Below are 16824 nucleotides of genomic sequence, written 5' to 3' on the forward strand. Positions count from 1 at the left end.
AATGAAGACACGATATATGCAACCTCCTCTCAAATGGGTCAGATGAAAACACAGCTGACTGAACAACACTGGCTTCAAGCTGGGCAGGTCCACTTACATGCACACTTTTTTCATTCAATAAATATACTGAAAATATTTTTTGGACACGCGCAACAATTTGAAAAAACTCTCAGATTCCTATGACTAGAAATACTGAAAAAAAAAAAATAAGGAAAAGTTAGGTATTCACGAGTGCATAAAAATTGTAGACACTAGGGTCTGGCGCGGTGGCTCAAGCCTGTAATCCCAGCACTTTGGGAGGCCGAGACGGGCAGATCACGAGGTCAGGAAATCGAGACCATCCTGGCTAACACGGTGAAACCCCGTCTCCACTAAAAAATACAAAAAAAAACTAGCCGGGGGAGGTGGCGGGCGCCTGTAGTCCCAGCTACTCGGGAGGCTGAGGCAGGAGAATGGCGTAAAACCCGGGAGGCGGAGCTTGCAGTGAGCTGAGATCCGGCCACTGCACTCCAGCCTGGGTGACAGAGCGAGACTCCGTCTTAAAAAAAAAAAAAAAAAAAAAATGTAGACACTAGTCTACGTGTTAATTGACTGTTTATGTTATCAGTAGGCTATTAGTTTGCTTTTTTTTCCCCCCCACCTCAGTCTCCTGAGTAGCTGGAACCACAGGCATGTGCCACCAGGCCCAGCTAATTTTTATTTCCATTTTTGGTAAAGACAGGGTTTCCTTGTGTTGCCCAGGCTGGTCTTGAACTCCTGGGCCCAAGTGAACCGCCCAGCTTAGCCTCCCAAAGTACTGGGATTACAGGTGTGAGCCACTGCACTCAGCCAGTAGTTAAGTTTTGGGGAGTCAAAAACTATACGTGGATTTTTGATTACATGGGGGTTGGTGCCCCAACCCCTGCAAAGTTCAAGGGTTAGCCCATTGTTTAGGGACAAGTAAACCACTTTGACCCCTTCTGTACTAAACTCATGGGGTTCTTGGTGGCATTCTCCAACATCAAAAGAACTTTAAAAGGGAACCACATATTGGAAAGGTATTTCCTAACTTCAGAAACAAAGCATCAATGGAACCAATCTAGAAAAAGTATTTTCATTGTCCACACCTTCTTGTAGTACAACCAAAAGACTGGCAACTGGTGTTGAGGATTCAGGGCTTGAGAGTTACCAGCTTTATAAGTAACAACAGTCCTGATCGTAAATCTGACAGAATTTGCTGGGCGTGGTGTCTCCGGCCTACAATCCCAGAACTTTGGAAGGTCAAGGAGAGCAGACTGCTTGAGCTCAGGAATTTGGTGAAACCCCATCTCTACAAAAAATACAAATATTAGCTGGGTGTGGTGGCGCACGTGTGTAATCCCAGCTACTTGGGTTGCTGAGGTAGAATAGCATGAACTGGGGAGGCGAGGTTGCAGTGAGCTGAGATCATACCACTGCACTCCGCATTAAAAATCTGTTCAGGCAGATGTCCTTTCTCTTCAATTATATCTTAATGATGCCTGGGAACTTGTTTGTTGCCTCTTGATTGGCAGAAGCTGCCTTTCCTGTTAACAATTTTTAAGCCACACCTCTTTCTAAAGTTATTAAACCATCCTTTGCTGGCATTAAATTCAGCAGCTTTAGATCTTTCACCTTTCTTTTGCTTTATGTTGTCATATAATGACTTCACTTTTCTTGAATTATAGCCTATAGGTATGCCTTTCTTTTTTTTCTTTTTTGAGAAAGAGTATCGCTCTGTTGCCTAGGAGGGAGGGAAGTGGCGCGACCTCGGCTCACTGCAAGCTCCGCCTCCTGGGTTCACGCCATTCTCCTGCCTCAGCCTCCTTAATAGCTGGGACTACAGGCGCCTGCCACCACGCCCAGCTAATTTTTTGTATTTTTAGTAGAGATGGGGTTGCACTGTGTTAGCCAAGATGGTCTAGATCTCCTGACTTTGTGATCCGCCTGCCTCGGCCTCCCAAAGTGTTGGGATTACAGGCGTAAGCCACTGCACCTGGCAGGTATGCCTTTCTTATAGCCACCCTGTACCTACACAAAACTGCAGTATTTATTTATTTATTTATTTATTTATTTTTGAGGCAGGGTCTCATTCTGTCATCCAGGTTGGAGTGCAGTGGGACAATCATACCCCACTGCAGCCTCAACCTCCCGGGCTCAAGCGATCCTCAGCCTCCTGAGTATCTAGGACTACAGGTGTGCACCACCACACCCAATTAATTTTTATGTTTATAAAATACTAAAAGTTTGTTTTCGCCATGATGCCCAAGCTGGTCTTCAACTCCTGGGCTCAAGCGATCTGCCCACCTTGGCCTCCCAAAGTGCTGGGACTACAAGTGTGAGTCACAGTGTCCGCCCTGCATTCTCAATATATGATAAAAAGTGCAAGGTTTTAGTGCCTGCTAGCATAGCAGTAGTGATGGCTTCGGGAATGTTTTCTTTTTTTTTTTTTTACAGTGGTCCTTACGCTGGATTAATCTTGAAATGGCAGGCAACTACAGCTGTAGACCTCAATCTACAGTGCGTATCAAGCAATTCAAGTTTTTCTTGTAATGTCATAACTTTTTTCTGTTTCTGAGAAACACTTGCAGCATCACTAGTGGCACTTTGTTTGGATCCCATGGTGTTACTCAAGGCTTACAATATTGCAGTAAACATAATTTAAAAACACACAAGAATTGCGAGAGATCACTTTTTACTGTGATACACAATTTACTGAAAAGAACTGCTCACATGAAGATGTACAACACACAGTGCCAGCTTGGCCAACACGGTAAAACCCCATTTCTACTAAAAATACAAAAATTAGGCCAGGTGCAGTGGCTCACACTTGGTAATCCCAGCACTTTGGGAGGCCGAGGCGGGTGGATCGCCTAAGGTCAGAAGTTCAAGACCAGCCTAGCCAACATGGTGAAACCTCATCTCTACTGAAAATACAAAAATTAGCCAGGCATGGTGGTATGCGCCTGTAATCCTAGCTACTCAGGAGGCTGAGGCAGGAGAATCTCCTAAACCCGGGAGGCAGAGGTTGCAGTGAGCCGAGATTGCGCCACTGTGCTATACAGCCTAGGCAACAAAGTAAGACTCTGTCTCAAAACAAAACAAACAAACAAAAAATCCCAGCTACTCGGGTGGCTGAGGCACAAGAATCACTTGAACCCTGGAGTTGGAGGTTGCAGTGAGTTGAGATCGTGCCACGAGACTCCAGGCTGGGTGACAGAGAAAGAATCTGTCTCAAAAAACACAAAACAAAAAACAAAGGAAAAGCAATTACAATTTAATACTGTACTATTATGTTTGTTTACATTTCTCTCAACTGTGAATGGTACCATGTAGTCTGTGTTTGTGTGCACAAGTTTTGATAAGTTTTAACTTTTTGTAATAGATTTGTGGATATTTTATGCTAGTAAATGATGAAATAGACTAGTATCTACTTATATTTTATGCATTCATGACATGCTTAACTTTTTCTTAATCTTACTGATATTTCCAGGCTATATGATTTGTCTGTTTTTTCAAATTGTTGCAGATCTCCAAAGAAGTTTCCAATATATTTATTGAAAAAAATCTGCACATAAGTGAACCAGAGAAATTCAAACACGTGTTGTTGAAGAGTTAACTCTATGTGTATGTACACCATAAACATGAAAATGGTAAAGCAAATGTGGCAAATGTTAGAATCTGGATAAGGCCCTATAAGAATTCTTTATTCTCAAGCTTTTCTCTGAGTTTGAATTTATCTCAAAGTTAAAAAAAGAAGGGCCCCAGAGTAGTGGCTCACACCTGTAATCCCAGAACTTTGGGAGGCTAAGGCGGGCAGATCATCTGAGGTCGGGAGTTCAAGACCAGCCTGACCAACATGGAGAAACCCCGTCTCTACCAAAACTACAAAATTAGTCGGGCATGGTGGTGCATGCCTGTAATCCCAGCTACTTAGGAGGGTGAGGCAGAAGAGCTTGAACCCAGGAGGCAGAGATACTAGTGAGCCGAGATCGCACCATTGCTCTACAGCCTGGGCAACAAGAGCGAAACTTCATCTCAAAAAAAAAAAAAAAAAAAAAGAGTATGTGTGTACAAATATGAAGGGAGGCAAAAGAACAAGCCTCAGAGGATGAATCCGTCTGGGTAGTCACTTCCTCTGGGGCCTCATAGCACATTTTACAAACATCTCTTATAACTCCTAATGTTAATAGTATTAAGTCATATTTACTGAGCACTTACTGTGTGTCAGGCATTATTATAAGTGCTTTTAAAGGATTAACTTAATGACTCCATACGAAATTCTGAGGTAGGGGCAAAGATTCTCATTTAGAGGGAACTGAAAAACAAGGAGTGTAAATTGCCCAGGGCTTGAGTGGAAGAACAGAACTGGGTCCAGGGAATCCAGCCCAGAGCTGACAGCCATATTGCACAGCATGGTGACTGCTGGTCACTGCTCTCAAAGACTGAAGTATGGCAGCAGCAGCTGTTCTGTTTTGCATCATCTCTACTCTTCCAGAAGGCAGTTCATTGTAGGAAGCCTGGCTCAACCAATGTGAGATGAAGAAAGGGAGAAGTTTTGGGATAAGATGATGCCAACATGGGGCAAGAGCCAATACCACTGCCTTCAAGAGCAGACAGGCTATTTCCTAGCAATGAAAGATAAGAAATTCCTAGGTTTGTTTAGAAAATGTCACTCTGGTACCTAGGAATGGAGGAAGGCTATGCACACCTGAAGTCTGCAAACCTCTTCAGAGTGTCATCCGAAAACTTTGCACACGAGACCAGAGGAGATGGAATGACAGAATTTCCCACAAAATGACAGTAAACATTCCAGTCTGTCAAGCAGAGACAAAGAAGTATGGCGAGAGTGGCTGGATATGGGGCAGACAATGGATAGAGGTATCCTGAAAAAGAAGTCTGTAGCCCAACATCTGGTTCTGCCAACTCCCACAGGCTGCTAGCACTCACCGCAAAGCAGCCAATCACATCGTTCTCTGCAAACTTGTCTCCGTAGTTTTCAAACCGGCTATTGGTGGACTTCTTCCCAGTGCCTCCATAGCCATAGGAGAAAGGCTCTTCGCCTGACGGAAGAAATAGGCAAAGGCAGGTTAAACCTGCGATGGTCATAACAGCCTCAATGGCTGCCACATACTTTTATTTTTGAAGAAAAAAATAATTTTCTTTACTGGTTTTATTAATCAGATGCCTTTTTAATATAGGGATGGGGAAGGGTGAAAGGAAGCCCTTAATGATGAACTTTGGAGGGCTTGATGGGTTTCGTTGTCCAGTCTGGGAGTAGCTCAACTGAATTACTCTGCACAGAAGGGAAATTTGAAAAGAAAGGGAGGAAAGGAAGACAGGAGCTGGGATGGAGGAGAATTGTATGCTGAGATGCAACCCTTCCTTGTGACACCCAATATTCAGTCCAGTCTACTCGTGGTAGAAATCAGTGAAGGGGCTGGATTTTGCTCCTCGAGACCATGAGGACTGACCCCTAGGAAAGGTACTATATTTCCTCAGGTTACAGAATTGGGTGCTGATGTGATATGACTGAGAGATCCCAAGGGCTCTGGCTGACACCTGACCTAGAGATTCCTGGGCAGAACCCAAGGAGTATGCTGCTAGAAAAGCAGGGGCCGACAAGCATGAATACCAGGCCTGGTTCTCCTACGAACCAGCTGTGTGACCCTGGATATGGTGCTTGACCCTTCTGGGCTGTTTCCCATCCCTATCAACTGCCACCACCTACATCTCAAAACGGAGACAGAGATAAAATGAGATGACCTATGAGTCTTTTTTTTTTTTGTGGTAATATATCTACCTTTTTGAGGAGGTACCAATTTGTGGGGTACATGTGCAATTTTGTTACATGCACAGATTGCATAGTGGTCAAGCTTTTAGGGTATTCATCACCTAAAAAACGTACATTGTACCCATTAACCAATTTCTCATCCTCCTCCCCCTTGCTACCCCCTAACACTTCTGAGTCTCCATCATCTATTAATCCACTCTCTAAGTTCATGTGAACACATTTTTTGAACAAACACTTATGAGTGCGAATATATCTACTTTTAAAGATTAGTCTTAAGCGGTCAGGCAATTACGGACCAGGATAATGGCTCAAGTGTTAAAACAGCAAAAATTTGCAATGAATTTAAATGAGCTACAGAAGGGGACTGGTTTAATAATGCAATTATAAAATGGAAAATTATGCAGTAGTCAAAAAGCTGTATTTATTTACAAAAATATGCCCATCATATATTAAAACAAGGCTATACAAGGTAGTCCTAGTGTGATCCAGTTTGAATATGTACAAAAAAAAAAATGTCCAGAAGACTACAAATGGAATGTTAACATTGGTTAGTTTATCTCACAAGTTTAGGAAGGATTTTCATTTTTCCCTTTCTGTATGGCCTGAATTCTTATAAGCAACACATATTATTTTCATAATTGAAACATTTGTATGATCATAAACGGAAGGCAGAAGGTGTCAGAATTGGTCAGAATAATCAGTTACTTAGGACCAGAAGGTCACTGAAGTCTGAGGATGGGGACCCACAAAATTCAAAATCTTTCAATAGGCAGCCCCTGCCCCTCTCCCAACTAGCCCTGGCCTCACTGGTCTCTGCTCCCCTTTTTCCTCTAGGTTAGGCTTTGGACAGAAAATACAGACAGAACTTAATGGAGCTTGGGAATTTATCTGCAGCTTGGTTTAAGGGCAGGAGACACTGATCTTTTTTACAGAAAGGGAATAGATTCCTAAAGAGAACTTTGGACCCTCCCCTAAAAGATGAAGGATAAGAATTGATTCTTCACAGAAAAGTTGTTTCATGACCATAGTCCTCTGAGTTGAATACAGCATGACAGAGAGAGTGGCATATACCTAATCCTTGTACCTGTTCCACTTCACCCTGGTTCTATTCTAAGTCTGTCACTAGAAAGGGAAGCTTAGGAGGCTTGAGAATCCAAGGGTAGGGACAGTCACTCTCTTCTCTGGACTGCATAGCTGACCCCTCCTTACCTAGCTGGGTGCTGCAGGAGTCCAGGGACCAGCCGATACGGACCACATGGGGGTCAGGCTCTGTAGACGGAAGGTGCTTCACAGAGATTTCCTCATTGATCTAAAGAAAGAGGACAAAAGGGCTCAGGGTTGCTTCTCTGGAGGCTGTAGGTTATGAGGCAATATAGGAAGGAAGCACATCAGGCATTAAAAGAAAGTAATGGCTTTTCTTGCTGGAGAAGAAGCATTTAAGCAGCTCTGAAGAGCCTACTGAACAGAAGCCAGGGCCTCCAAAGGGATCAGCAGAGTACAGGGCCACAGAGACAGGCATTTCAAAATACAGTTATCTTTTAGTGTAAGAGACTCTCGTAACATCTGATAGAAAGATAAACTGGTACAGTGTCTTTAGAGGGCAATCTAGAAGTCTGTCAAAACTGTAAATGGCTGGGGATGGTGACTCACACCTGTAATCCCAACACTTTGGGAGGCCAAGGCAGGAGGATGGCTTGAGGCCAAGAGTTAGGAACCAGCCTGGCCAACATAGCAAGACCCCATCTATACAACAAAACCCCGTAAATGCACATGCTCTATAACTCAGTATCCTACAGAAACGCTAATATGTGTACAAGTATGTCTATGTAATGTGAATATATTTGTGTATGCAACATTCTGTGCAGCATTAGATGTGTGTGTATATGTGTGTGTATATATTTTAACATTAGAAAAAATATCAATAAGGCACCGATTATGGTATATCCATGCCACAAAATATGATGCAACAGTTAAAAAGAGTGAAGCAGGCCAGGCATGGTGGCTCACGTCTGTAATCCCAGCACGTTGGGAGGCTGAGGTAGGTGAACACCTGAGGTCAGGAGTTCGAGGCCAGCCTGGCCAACATGGCAAAACCCTGTCTTTACTAAAAATACAAAAAATTAGCCATGCGTGGTGTCGTGCACCTGTAATCCCAGCTACTCAGGAGGCTGAGGCAGGAGAATCACTTGAACCCGGGAGGCAGAGGTTGCAGTGAGCAGAGATTGCGCCACTGTATTCTAGCCTGGGTAACAAGTGAAACTCCATCTAAATAAATAAATAAATAAATAAATAAATAAATAAGGGAGCAAAGCAGTACGTTGGGCTAATGTACTGCCATTGAAAAAATGTCCAAGATACAGTATTAAGTTTAAAAAAAAAAAAAAGCCTTCTGACTTAATTTCGTATTAAGAGACTACTAGACTGCCGAATATCCGTGTCTACCTATGGCCTCACTGGCTTTTCAGATACACATTTCAACATCTTTGAAATCAGGATCCATCTCAAAATAAATGTGACGAGAAAGCACTGTGTAGGCTGGGTGCGGTGGCTCACGCCTGTAATCCCAGCACTTTGGGAGGCCGAGGCGGGCAGATCACCTGAGGTCAGGAGTTCAAGCCCAGCCTGACCAACATGGAGAAACTCCATCTCTACTAAAAATACAAAAATTAGCTGGGCATGGTGGCACATGCCTGTAATCCCAGCTACTGGGGAGGCTGAGGCAGGAGAACTGCTTCAACCCGGGAGGCAGAAGTTGCAGTGAGCCAAGATCATGCCACTGCACTCCAGCCTGGGAAACAAGAGTGAAACTCCATCTCAAAAAAAAAAAAAAAAAAGAGAAAAAAAGAAAACACTGTGTAGTTTATTTAGTTGGCAGTGTTTCTCTATGAGAGGGACATAAAATAATGTGCAACTTACATCAGTGATGTCGTGGTCAATAAAATATAACCCTCTGTGTTTCAGCTTCTACCTCTAAAAACTGGGGCTAACAGTACCTGTTTTCAGACGGTACTATGAGGATTAATGGAGATAATCCATGTAAAGACCCTGGTGCTGTATCTTGTGCATGCAAAGAGCTCTATAGTATTAGCTATCATCTGTAAGTATGGATACACAAATAGATAAGAAATTGTTAACACAGAAGTTCCCTCCAGGGAGTAGGATGGAGACTGAGAGGACATGAGAATAACCTGGGCTTTTTTTTGTTTTTAGACAGTCTCACTCTGTCGCCCAGGCTGGAGTGCGGCGGCATGATCTCGGCTCACTGCAACCTCCACCTCTTGGGTTCAAGCAATTCTCTGCCTCAGCCTCCCGAATAGCTAGGATTGCAGGTGCCCACCACCACGCCCAGCTAATTTTTTGTATTTTTAGTAGAGACGGGGTTTCACCATCTTAGCCAGGTTGGTATTGAACTCCTGACCTCGTGATTCACCTGCCTCAGCCTCCCAAAGCGCTGGGATTACAGGCATAAGCCACTGCACCCAGCGAGAATAACCTATTTTATCCTGTACTCTTCTGTGCTGTCTAAACTTTTGTTAAACATGAGCATGTATTATTTTCATAAACATAACTTGACATGGAACGGTGCAGAGATCACAGCAGAGGCTGGCCTAAGCTGGCAGTTCTTTGCCCTGTTTTCCCTCTGGCCTCCCTTTACTAAGTGACACCTGAGTCTATTCTTTCTAGATCACTTTTCTTCCAAACAACGTATTTTCTCAGTTCTACAAACATGTCATCACTACACTGGTTGACTATACAATACCTGGGTCAACTCTCACCAAGGAAATATCTGCTTGATGAAGCAATGTATGGTTGGCCTGCTTTTCTGATATGATATTTAGCAATGATGTAGTTCTCTTGAGTTCATCACAGTTTTGTCTGCTTGGACACAATATTGCACGATCCAGTCTCTTTTCCAGTTGTAGCTCTGACCAAGGTGGCTGGTGTCAGGATATTACAATGGATGGACCTCTCTGACCTTCCCCTTCTCTTGTTCCTACTCACCTTCATCTCGAAGCACACACGGCCCCTTCTGACCCCATAGCTGGCACGGGCTCCTGACCACAGGTAGGCAAAGCCCTCAATTGTGAGCGGATAGCCACTACTCCGATCTCGGGCCACTTTGAAGTGGAGGTCGCAGTTATCTGTGAAGGAAAAAGCCCAGTTGGTTCATGTTTTTGTTTTGTTTTGTTGAGACGGAGTTTCGCTCTTTTTGCCCAGGCTGGAGTGCAATGATGTGATCTTGGCTCACCCCAACCTCTGCCTCCCAGGTTCAAGCGATTCTCTTGCCTCAGCCTCCTGAGTAGCTGGGATTACAGGCATGTACCACCACACCTGACTAATTTTGTATTTTTTAGTAAAGACAGGGTTTCTCCATGTTGGCCAGGCTGGTCTCGAACTCCTGACCTCAGGTGATCTGCCCGCCTCAGCCTCCCAAAATGCTGGGGTTACAGGCGTGAGCCACCATGCTCGACCTGGTTGATGTTTTAAAAGTCCTAAGAAATAGGCAGAGGGAAGTTCCCCAAGTGCTGACCAGGAGTACACAAGTGAACATCTTGGGTGCTTAAGCCATCCTCCCACCGCAGCCTCCTGAGTAGCTGGGACTACAGGGATATGCCACCATGCCTGGGTGATTTTTATATTCTTCGTAGACAGGGTTTTGCCATGTTGCCCAGACTCAAACTAGATTTTAGAATACAAAAAGGTTGATCACCACCACCATATATTCCCACCGCCCTCTGTGCTAATTCTATCAAGTTGGGAACCAGACTTCTGTTTCCAACAGCTATACAGGGATATGACCCTGATCCACACCTGCCACCCAGGAACCAATGCCCAGGTGCCCCATAGGCTCCTAATTCCTCTCATAGGCCTAGGATTGTCCTATTCTCTTCTCAATATTCTTACCCTTCTCAATATTCAAGCAGCCAGTCATGCCTCCAAGAAAGCCTTTCCTGACCATCCCTCCCATGAGGCACTCTCCTTTCTCTGAAGGCTGACCACTGTGGTCGGTACATTTCCATTTCATCAGACACTGCCTCATGAACCACTGCCCCCCAACACTTTTTAAACAATGTTTACCTCTACTCTGGGTAGATTTTGTCTTTGAGAGCTTGCGATATTAGAGACTGTATATATCTTTATCTCTTACAAAAGCATGTAGCCAGTGCTTTATAAACATAAGCTTCTGTAGAAATAGATGAATAAATTGCTGCTTATCTTCTGCTCTGTTGAGAAGTGCAGTGTTCTCAGACCTGACTGGGCTTCTGGGTGCATATAAAAATTTAGATTCACAGGCTCTTCATTAGACTCTGACTAGGAGGTCTGAGGAAAAGGACCTTTATAAGAAATCCTCCAAATGCTCAGATGCGCAGCGAAGGTGAAAGCCACTTATCCAGTGGAAAGAAAGCTGAACTGGAGGAGAGACAGCAGGGTGGGCCAGGTTTGTGCCTCAGAGGACACAGTGGCATTGGTTTCACCAAGAACGTGAGCAGCTGATGGAAACGGGAACTGGTTGTCAAAGAGTTAAGTTTCCCCAGCAGCACTCAGATTCCCTTCCTGATTAGATGACAACCTCTGTGTGTACAGGGAAGTTTAGGGTTTTCCAAATTGCTCCTGTATCCACTGAGGAGTCTCCCTGAAAGTCCTCTGAGGTTATTACGGCAGAATTAACTGAAGGGAAGCTCAGAGAAGTAGAATGACTTGCCCAGGGTCCCACTGCTAGAGTTGGGAGTAGGTCTTCTGCCTCCAAACCAGGACTCTTGCTCCAGAGCTAAGCTGTGTGTCACATGTGGACTAACAATGTCTTTGGACGGTGCCAGGCAGGGATTCTGGTGAAGGTCAAGACACAATTTCCCCATACTGACTGTAAGGCAGAATTAAATGGGCACTCCAAAGACTTACAGGTGTCAATAGCAACAAGGGTATCATCAAAGTCATCTTCATCCTCTTCAGCAGGAGGCTGAGGAGAGCGGCCCCTGTATTAGAAACGGGGGTTAAGTCACACAAGAACAATACATGAGCACAAAGGAAAGAAAATGAATGTTCTGCTATAATCTACAAGTGGCCTCCAGACTGCTTCCTGAATCTCTATTTCTTCCCACAGAAGTGGGCAAAAGAACTCTGGAACCATACATCCTTGCAATGAGAGCAATGACCATCAACTCCTAGGGTGGAGACAGGGATTGGAGAGGGCATGCTCTGCTGAAGGGGGCATCAGAATCATTTAGGGAACTTTTTTGCTCTTTTTTTACACCCTAAGATTCTAATCCATACCCTCTGCATGTTAACAACCACTTCCACACTGATCTCTGTTACTGTTTGGAGGCTGTGGTATCTCAAAAGGGTGCTGTCCAGGAAGGGGCATGTGCAAGAGCCTAGATAAATCCCAATAATTACTATCTATCCATGTACCAGGCTTCTTAAAATCCTACATCTGAGAGAATTTGAGATGACCCATTTTTTTCAGTGTCCTAAATTATAAATGATATTCATTTTCCTACCAAAACACTAAAAAAGGGACTTAACACTGTTGGTTTCTGCTGTACAGGAATGAGGAAGAAGGATAGAAAGGTAGAGTCTAACTAACACTCAGGGTCCTGCCTGGACAGTCTGGGTGGTCACAGTGCACTGCATGCACAGATGGGGAGCCCATGCCCATTTGCTGCTGACTCTCCCAGCAGCAGCCTTCCCTCTGGTGGAGGGCCCCTCTGGCCTCGCCAGGCCAGGGCTAACACAGATGAGTCTCTTTCCTGAAGAGCAGCTCAGAGAAGCAAAATGACTTGCCCAGGGTCCCACTCATGAAGGAGACTCATGAGACTCATCTCATGAGTCTGTGCTCATCATATGTTAAGTCCATTCTACGAAACTTTCCCTGCCAGCCCAGGATCAGAGCGAGTGTTCTTCCTCTGCTCTCCATCAGCAAGTAGCTTCTAGGCCTCTGCTCTGTGGCAAGCAGTGGAAGAACACCATATGAGGTAGGCTCCATGTCCTAACTTAAGTCATAGCCTGGGAGATCCAGGCCCTGTCTCAGAGAGTAACAAGCTAGTTAGAAGGTGGACTCTGCCAGATAGGAAACAGAATGTGTCAGATGACTAATCCAGGTGAGTACAGTGGCCATTGCTAGTTTTCATAATTGCAAAAGGCTTCAGATAGGAGCTGAAGGAAGGAAGGAAGGAAGGAGGGAAGGAAAGGACTTGGTCTGGAGGGAAAGGAAGGAAGGGCTTGTCAGGGAAGAGAAATGACCAAAGCAGAGGCCGCTGCCTCTTCTGAGCTCCTGAAACTTACCTGCATCCTGACTACTCACCTCAGAGGTTGTGGCTTACTTATGTATGTGTCTGAGTCCCCATACTGGAACAACAGAAGGCAAAACTCACTACCCATCTTTATGTTGCTAGTGTCCAGCCCAAGAGTGGGCACTTCGTGACAGCACTGTGAGAGCTGACTGAACGAGTGGATGAATGGGAAGAGGATGTGTGTTTGGGAGTAGTGTTAGGAAACAGATCTTTCTTTCATTACAGATATCAAGCAGCTGACTGCAGGGGCAGTAAGGCAAAGGACAGAAGAGGCAGGCTGGCATCTCACACATGAAAAGTCTAAGATATTTACAAGTTACCCTGCAGGTAAGAAGGGAGGAACTGGGGGAAGGACCAAAAGTTTAGGAAAGTTGAATCTGGTAGTAAGCACAGGAAGGAACAGAAAGAGTGTGAAAGCAGAGGGAATCTCTACTCAGCCCCTCTAGATTAGTGCAAATGTCCCCAGCAAGCACGAGGCTATGGATATAGAGACCTACCAGAGCAAGGGTGATTGCTGCCTCATACACCCACCTCCTATCCTCTCGGTGCTCAAAGTACCCCCGTCCCCGGTTTTCTTCATAAGGCCTCTTTCGACTCTGGAATTGCTGCCTGTCTGGCTTGAGTTGAGAAGCTTCAGGCGGGAGGAAGCTGGTGGGTGCTCCTTGCTTCATCTCTGTCTTCATTTCTATTGTCAGGACAAATTCAGACGGTCAAGACACTTGCAAGCTCCCCAGCTATCACTTTTCTGGTCCCTTTTCCCTTGGGAGATGTGAGCAGGATCCTCACTACAGTGATGAAGGGCTGGGCACAGGCAGCTTGCTGAGTTCAATAGAAGCCTGCTGAGCCAACCAAGGAGGCCGTACTGGAGAACAGGGCTAGGATCTGAGATGCCATGACCCTACATTCTCCAATTTCTCCTCCCGAAGAACCTCTCACCTCAGTTCTTACAAAGCTTCTTCAGTCTAGCAAGGGAGGGGGAGAGGATGAATTCAACAGGGTATTGTGGTCCTGCAGCTAACTCTACGGGCTTTAGTTGCCCTACCCACAGAGGCCAGAATCACTCCTGTTAAGCCATCCCATAGGTGCAATAACCTCTTTAAGTCATACCACTAACAGAAAGTCAGGATGGGATACCGTGCTGTGGACCATGGGTAAGTCCTAGTCTCAGGCAGACTCCAGGAATCAGTGCCGAACCAAGAGCAAACTATAGATGTAGGCTAGCTTAATTTCTCCCACAGCGTTAATCCCTGATGCCGAGGCTCATTCACATCTACTCATTTCTGCATTCAACCCCAGACCATTTTGGATCATTCCCCAGCTTTGGCATGTGGATCACATCACTCGGAAAAGGCTCCTGGTTCTCTAGGGCAGGGATGGTGCTCAGCCATCCTGAAGAGAGCCTCCCTGGTTCCCAGCAATAGGTTGGGCTCACACAGGGCTCCTGATGAATGCCTGTGGATAACGGCACAGAAAATATTCTCCTGGGGCTGAATGATCCTACAAGTCTCACAGAGCCTGACACAAATCTGCAGTTTAACCTACATTCATTAAAGTTCTGAGCCACCCACAAGAAATGTCTGGGGATTTAACTTTGTGGATGAACCAGAATGGCATTAGACAAAATCAACCAGATACACTAAGAAAAGGCACTGGGGGGCCACAACACAGTAAGAGCAGCACAAAACTGGGGGTCAGTCCGGGCTCCATCAGTTCTCAATAGTGGGACCCTGCTTTCCAAATAGTAAGGCACAAATGATAAGGAATGCTACTTATTTACCAAAAGGACTAGCCTGGGAGCAAGTTTCCTAGGTTCTAGCCCCAGCTCTGCCATCGGACAAGCCAACTCCTCAGTCTATAAAATAGGGAGGAGAGGCCAGGCGTGGTGGCTCACACCTGTAATCCCAGCACTCTGGAAGGCCGAGGTGGGCGGATCACGAGGTCAGGAGATCGAGACCATCCTGGCCAACATGGTGAAACCCCATGTCTACTAAAAACACACAAAAAATTAGCTGGGCGTGGTGGCATGCCTGTAGTCCCAACTACTCGGGAAGCTGAGGCAGGAGAATCACTTGAACTTGGGAGGTGGAGCTTGCAGTGAGCCAAGATCGTGCCACTGCACTCTAGCCTGGGCAACAGAGCAAGACTCTGTCTCAACAAAAAAAAAAAAAAAAAGGAAGGAGAGAGTTGGCAACACGGGGAACTTTGTTCTATAAAAATATATACTTAACATGCTTGGGAAATCCTAAGTTTAAACAACACAACACAAGGTTTTTTGTCTATTTTTTATTAAAAAAAAATATTTTCAGCAACACCAGCCCAAGACGACACAAGGTTTTTAAATTTAATTAAAAAAATTTTTTTTTTGGAGACAGAGGCTCACTGTTGCCCAGGCTGGAATGCAGTGGTGCCATCACGGCTCACTGGAGCCTCAACTTCCTAGCTCAAGCCATCCTCCCACCTCAGCGTCAAGAGTAGCTGGGACTTGGCTGGGCTCAGTGACTCATGCCTGTAATCCCAGCACTTTGGGAGGCCGAGGCAGGCAGATCACCTGAGGTCAGGAGTTTGAGACCAGCCTGGCCAACATGGTGAAACCCCATCTCTACTAAAAATACAAAACTTAGCCAGGCATGGTGGCAGGCGCCTGAAATCTCAGCTACTCAGGAGGCTGAGGCAGGAGAATCACTTGAATCTGAGAGGCAGAGGTTGCAGTGAGCCGAGATCACGCCATTGCACTCCAGCTTGGGGAACAAGAGTGAGACTTTGTCTCAAAAACAAACAAACAACAAAAAAGAGTAGCTGGGACTATAGGAATGTGCAACCATGCTCAACCACGCTCAGGTAATATTTTTATTTTTTAAAGAGACAGGGTTATGCTGCCCAGGCTGATCTTGAACTCCTGTACTCAAGCAATCTTCCCAAAGTGTTGGGATTACAGGCATGTAACAGCCATCACACTCGGCCTGTTTTTATTTTTGAGGCAAAGTCTTCCTGTCACCCAGGCTGGACTGCAGTGCACAATCATAGCTTACTGCAGCCTCGAACTCCTGGGCTCAAGTGATCCTCCTGACTCAGTCTTCTGAGTAGCTGGGACTACAGGCATGTCACCGTGCTCAGTCAAATTTTAATTTTTTCTAAGACAACAGGGGTCTCACTATGTTGCCCAGGCTAGTCTTGGATTCCTAGGCTCAAGTGATCCTCCTGCCTTGGCCACCTAAAGTGCTAGGATTACAAGCACGAGCCACTACGCCCTGACCTACTTTTTAGTTTTTTTTTCCTTTGAGACAGGGTCTTACACTGTCACCCAGGCTGGAGTGTAGTGGTGCAATCATAGCTTACTGCACCCTCAAACTCCTGGGCTCAAGTGATCCTCCTACCTCTGTCTCCTGAGTAGCTTTAACTATAGGTGTGTGCATGTACGCAGTCATAGCCACGCCTGGCTAATTTTTAAATTTTTTGTAGAGAAGGGGTCTCACTATGTTGCCCAGTCTGGTCTGGAACTCCTGGTCTCAAATGATCCTACTACCTTGGCCTCCCAAAGTGTTGGAATTATAGGTGTGAGCCAGCGCACCTGGCTTGAGGCTTGACACACAGCTGTTTTTTTTTTTTTAATTCAGGACTTCTCAGAGCCTTTAATGTTCTAACGAGCATAGTGAATTTCCAAGAGATGATATAGCACATGCTACATTTTCCAGACACATTTGGCTAAGGAACCCTTTTCTGAGAATCCCCTAATAATATCCC

The 16824-nt window shown here is 45.3% G+C and overlaps 1 protein-coding gene across 7 annotated transcripts in view; it reads right to left on the bottom strand.

The window, feature by feature from the left end:
* The window catches only part of HNRNPUL1 (heterogeneous nuclear ribonucleoprotein U like 1), a 48936-nt gene that overhangs the window by 22150 nt on the left and 9962 nt on the right, over window positions 1-16824 (bottom strand). For all 7 annotated transcript variants that reach the window (XM_017952467.3, XM_009194552.4, XM_003915575.5 and 4 more), the window contains exons 3-7: window positions 13615-13768; window positions 11693-11766; window positions 9794-9933; window positions 7001-7100; window positions 4948-5060 (exon numbers count right to left, since the gene is read on the bottom strand). In XM_017952467.3, the coding sequence (XP_017807956.1) occupies window positions 4948-5060; window positions 7001-7100; window positions 9794-9933; window positions 11693-11766; window positions 13615-13768 (581 nt within the window). The remainder of the gene's footprint in view (window positions 1-4947; window positions 5061-7000; window positions 7101-9793; window positions 9934-11692; window positions 11767-13614; window positions 13769-16824) is intronic.

This window comes from Papio anubis, chromosome 20 (assembly GCF_008728515.1).
Source record: "Papio anubis isolate 15944 chromosome 20, Panubis1.0, whole genome shotgun sequence".
NCBI classification, from domain to species: Eukaryota; Metazoa; Chordata; class Mammalia; order Primates; family Cercopithecidae; genus Papio; species Papio anubis.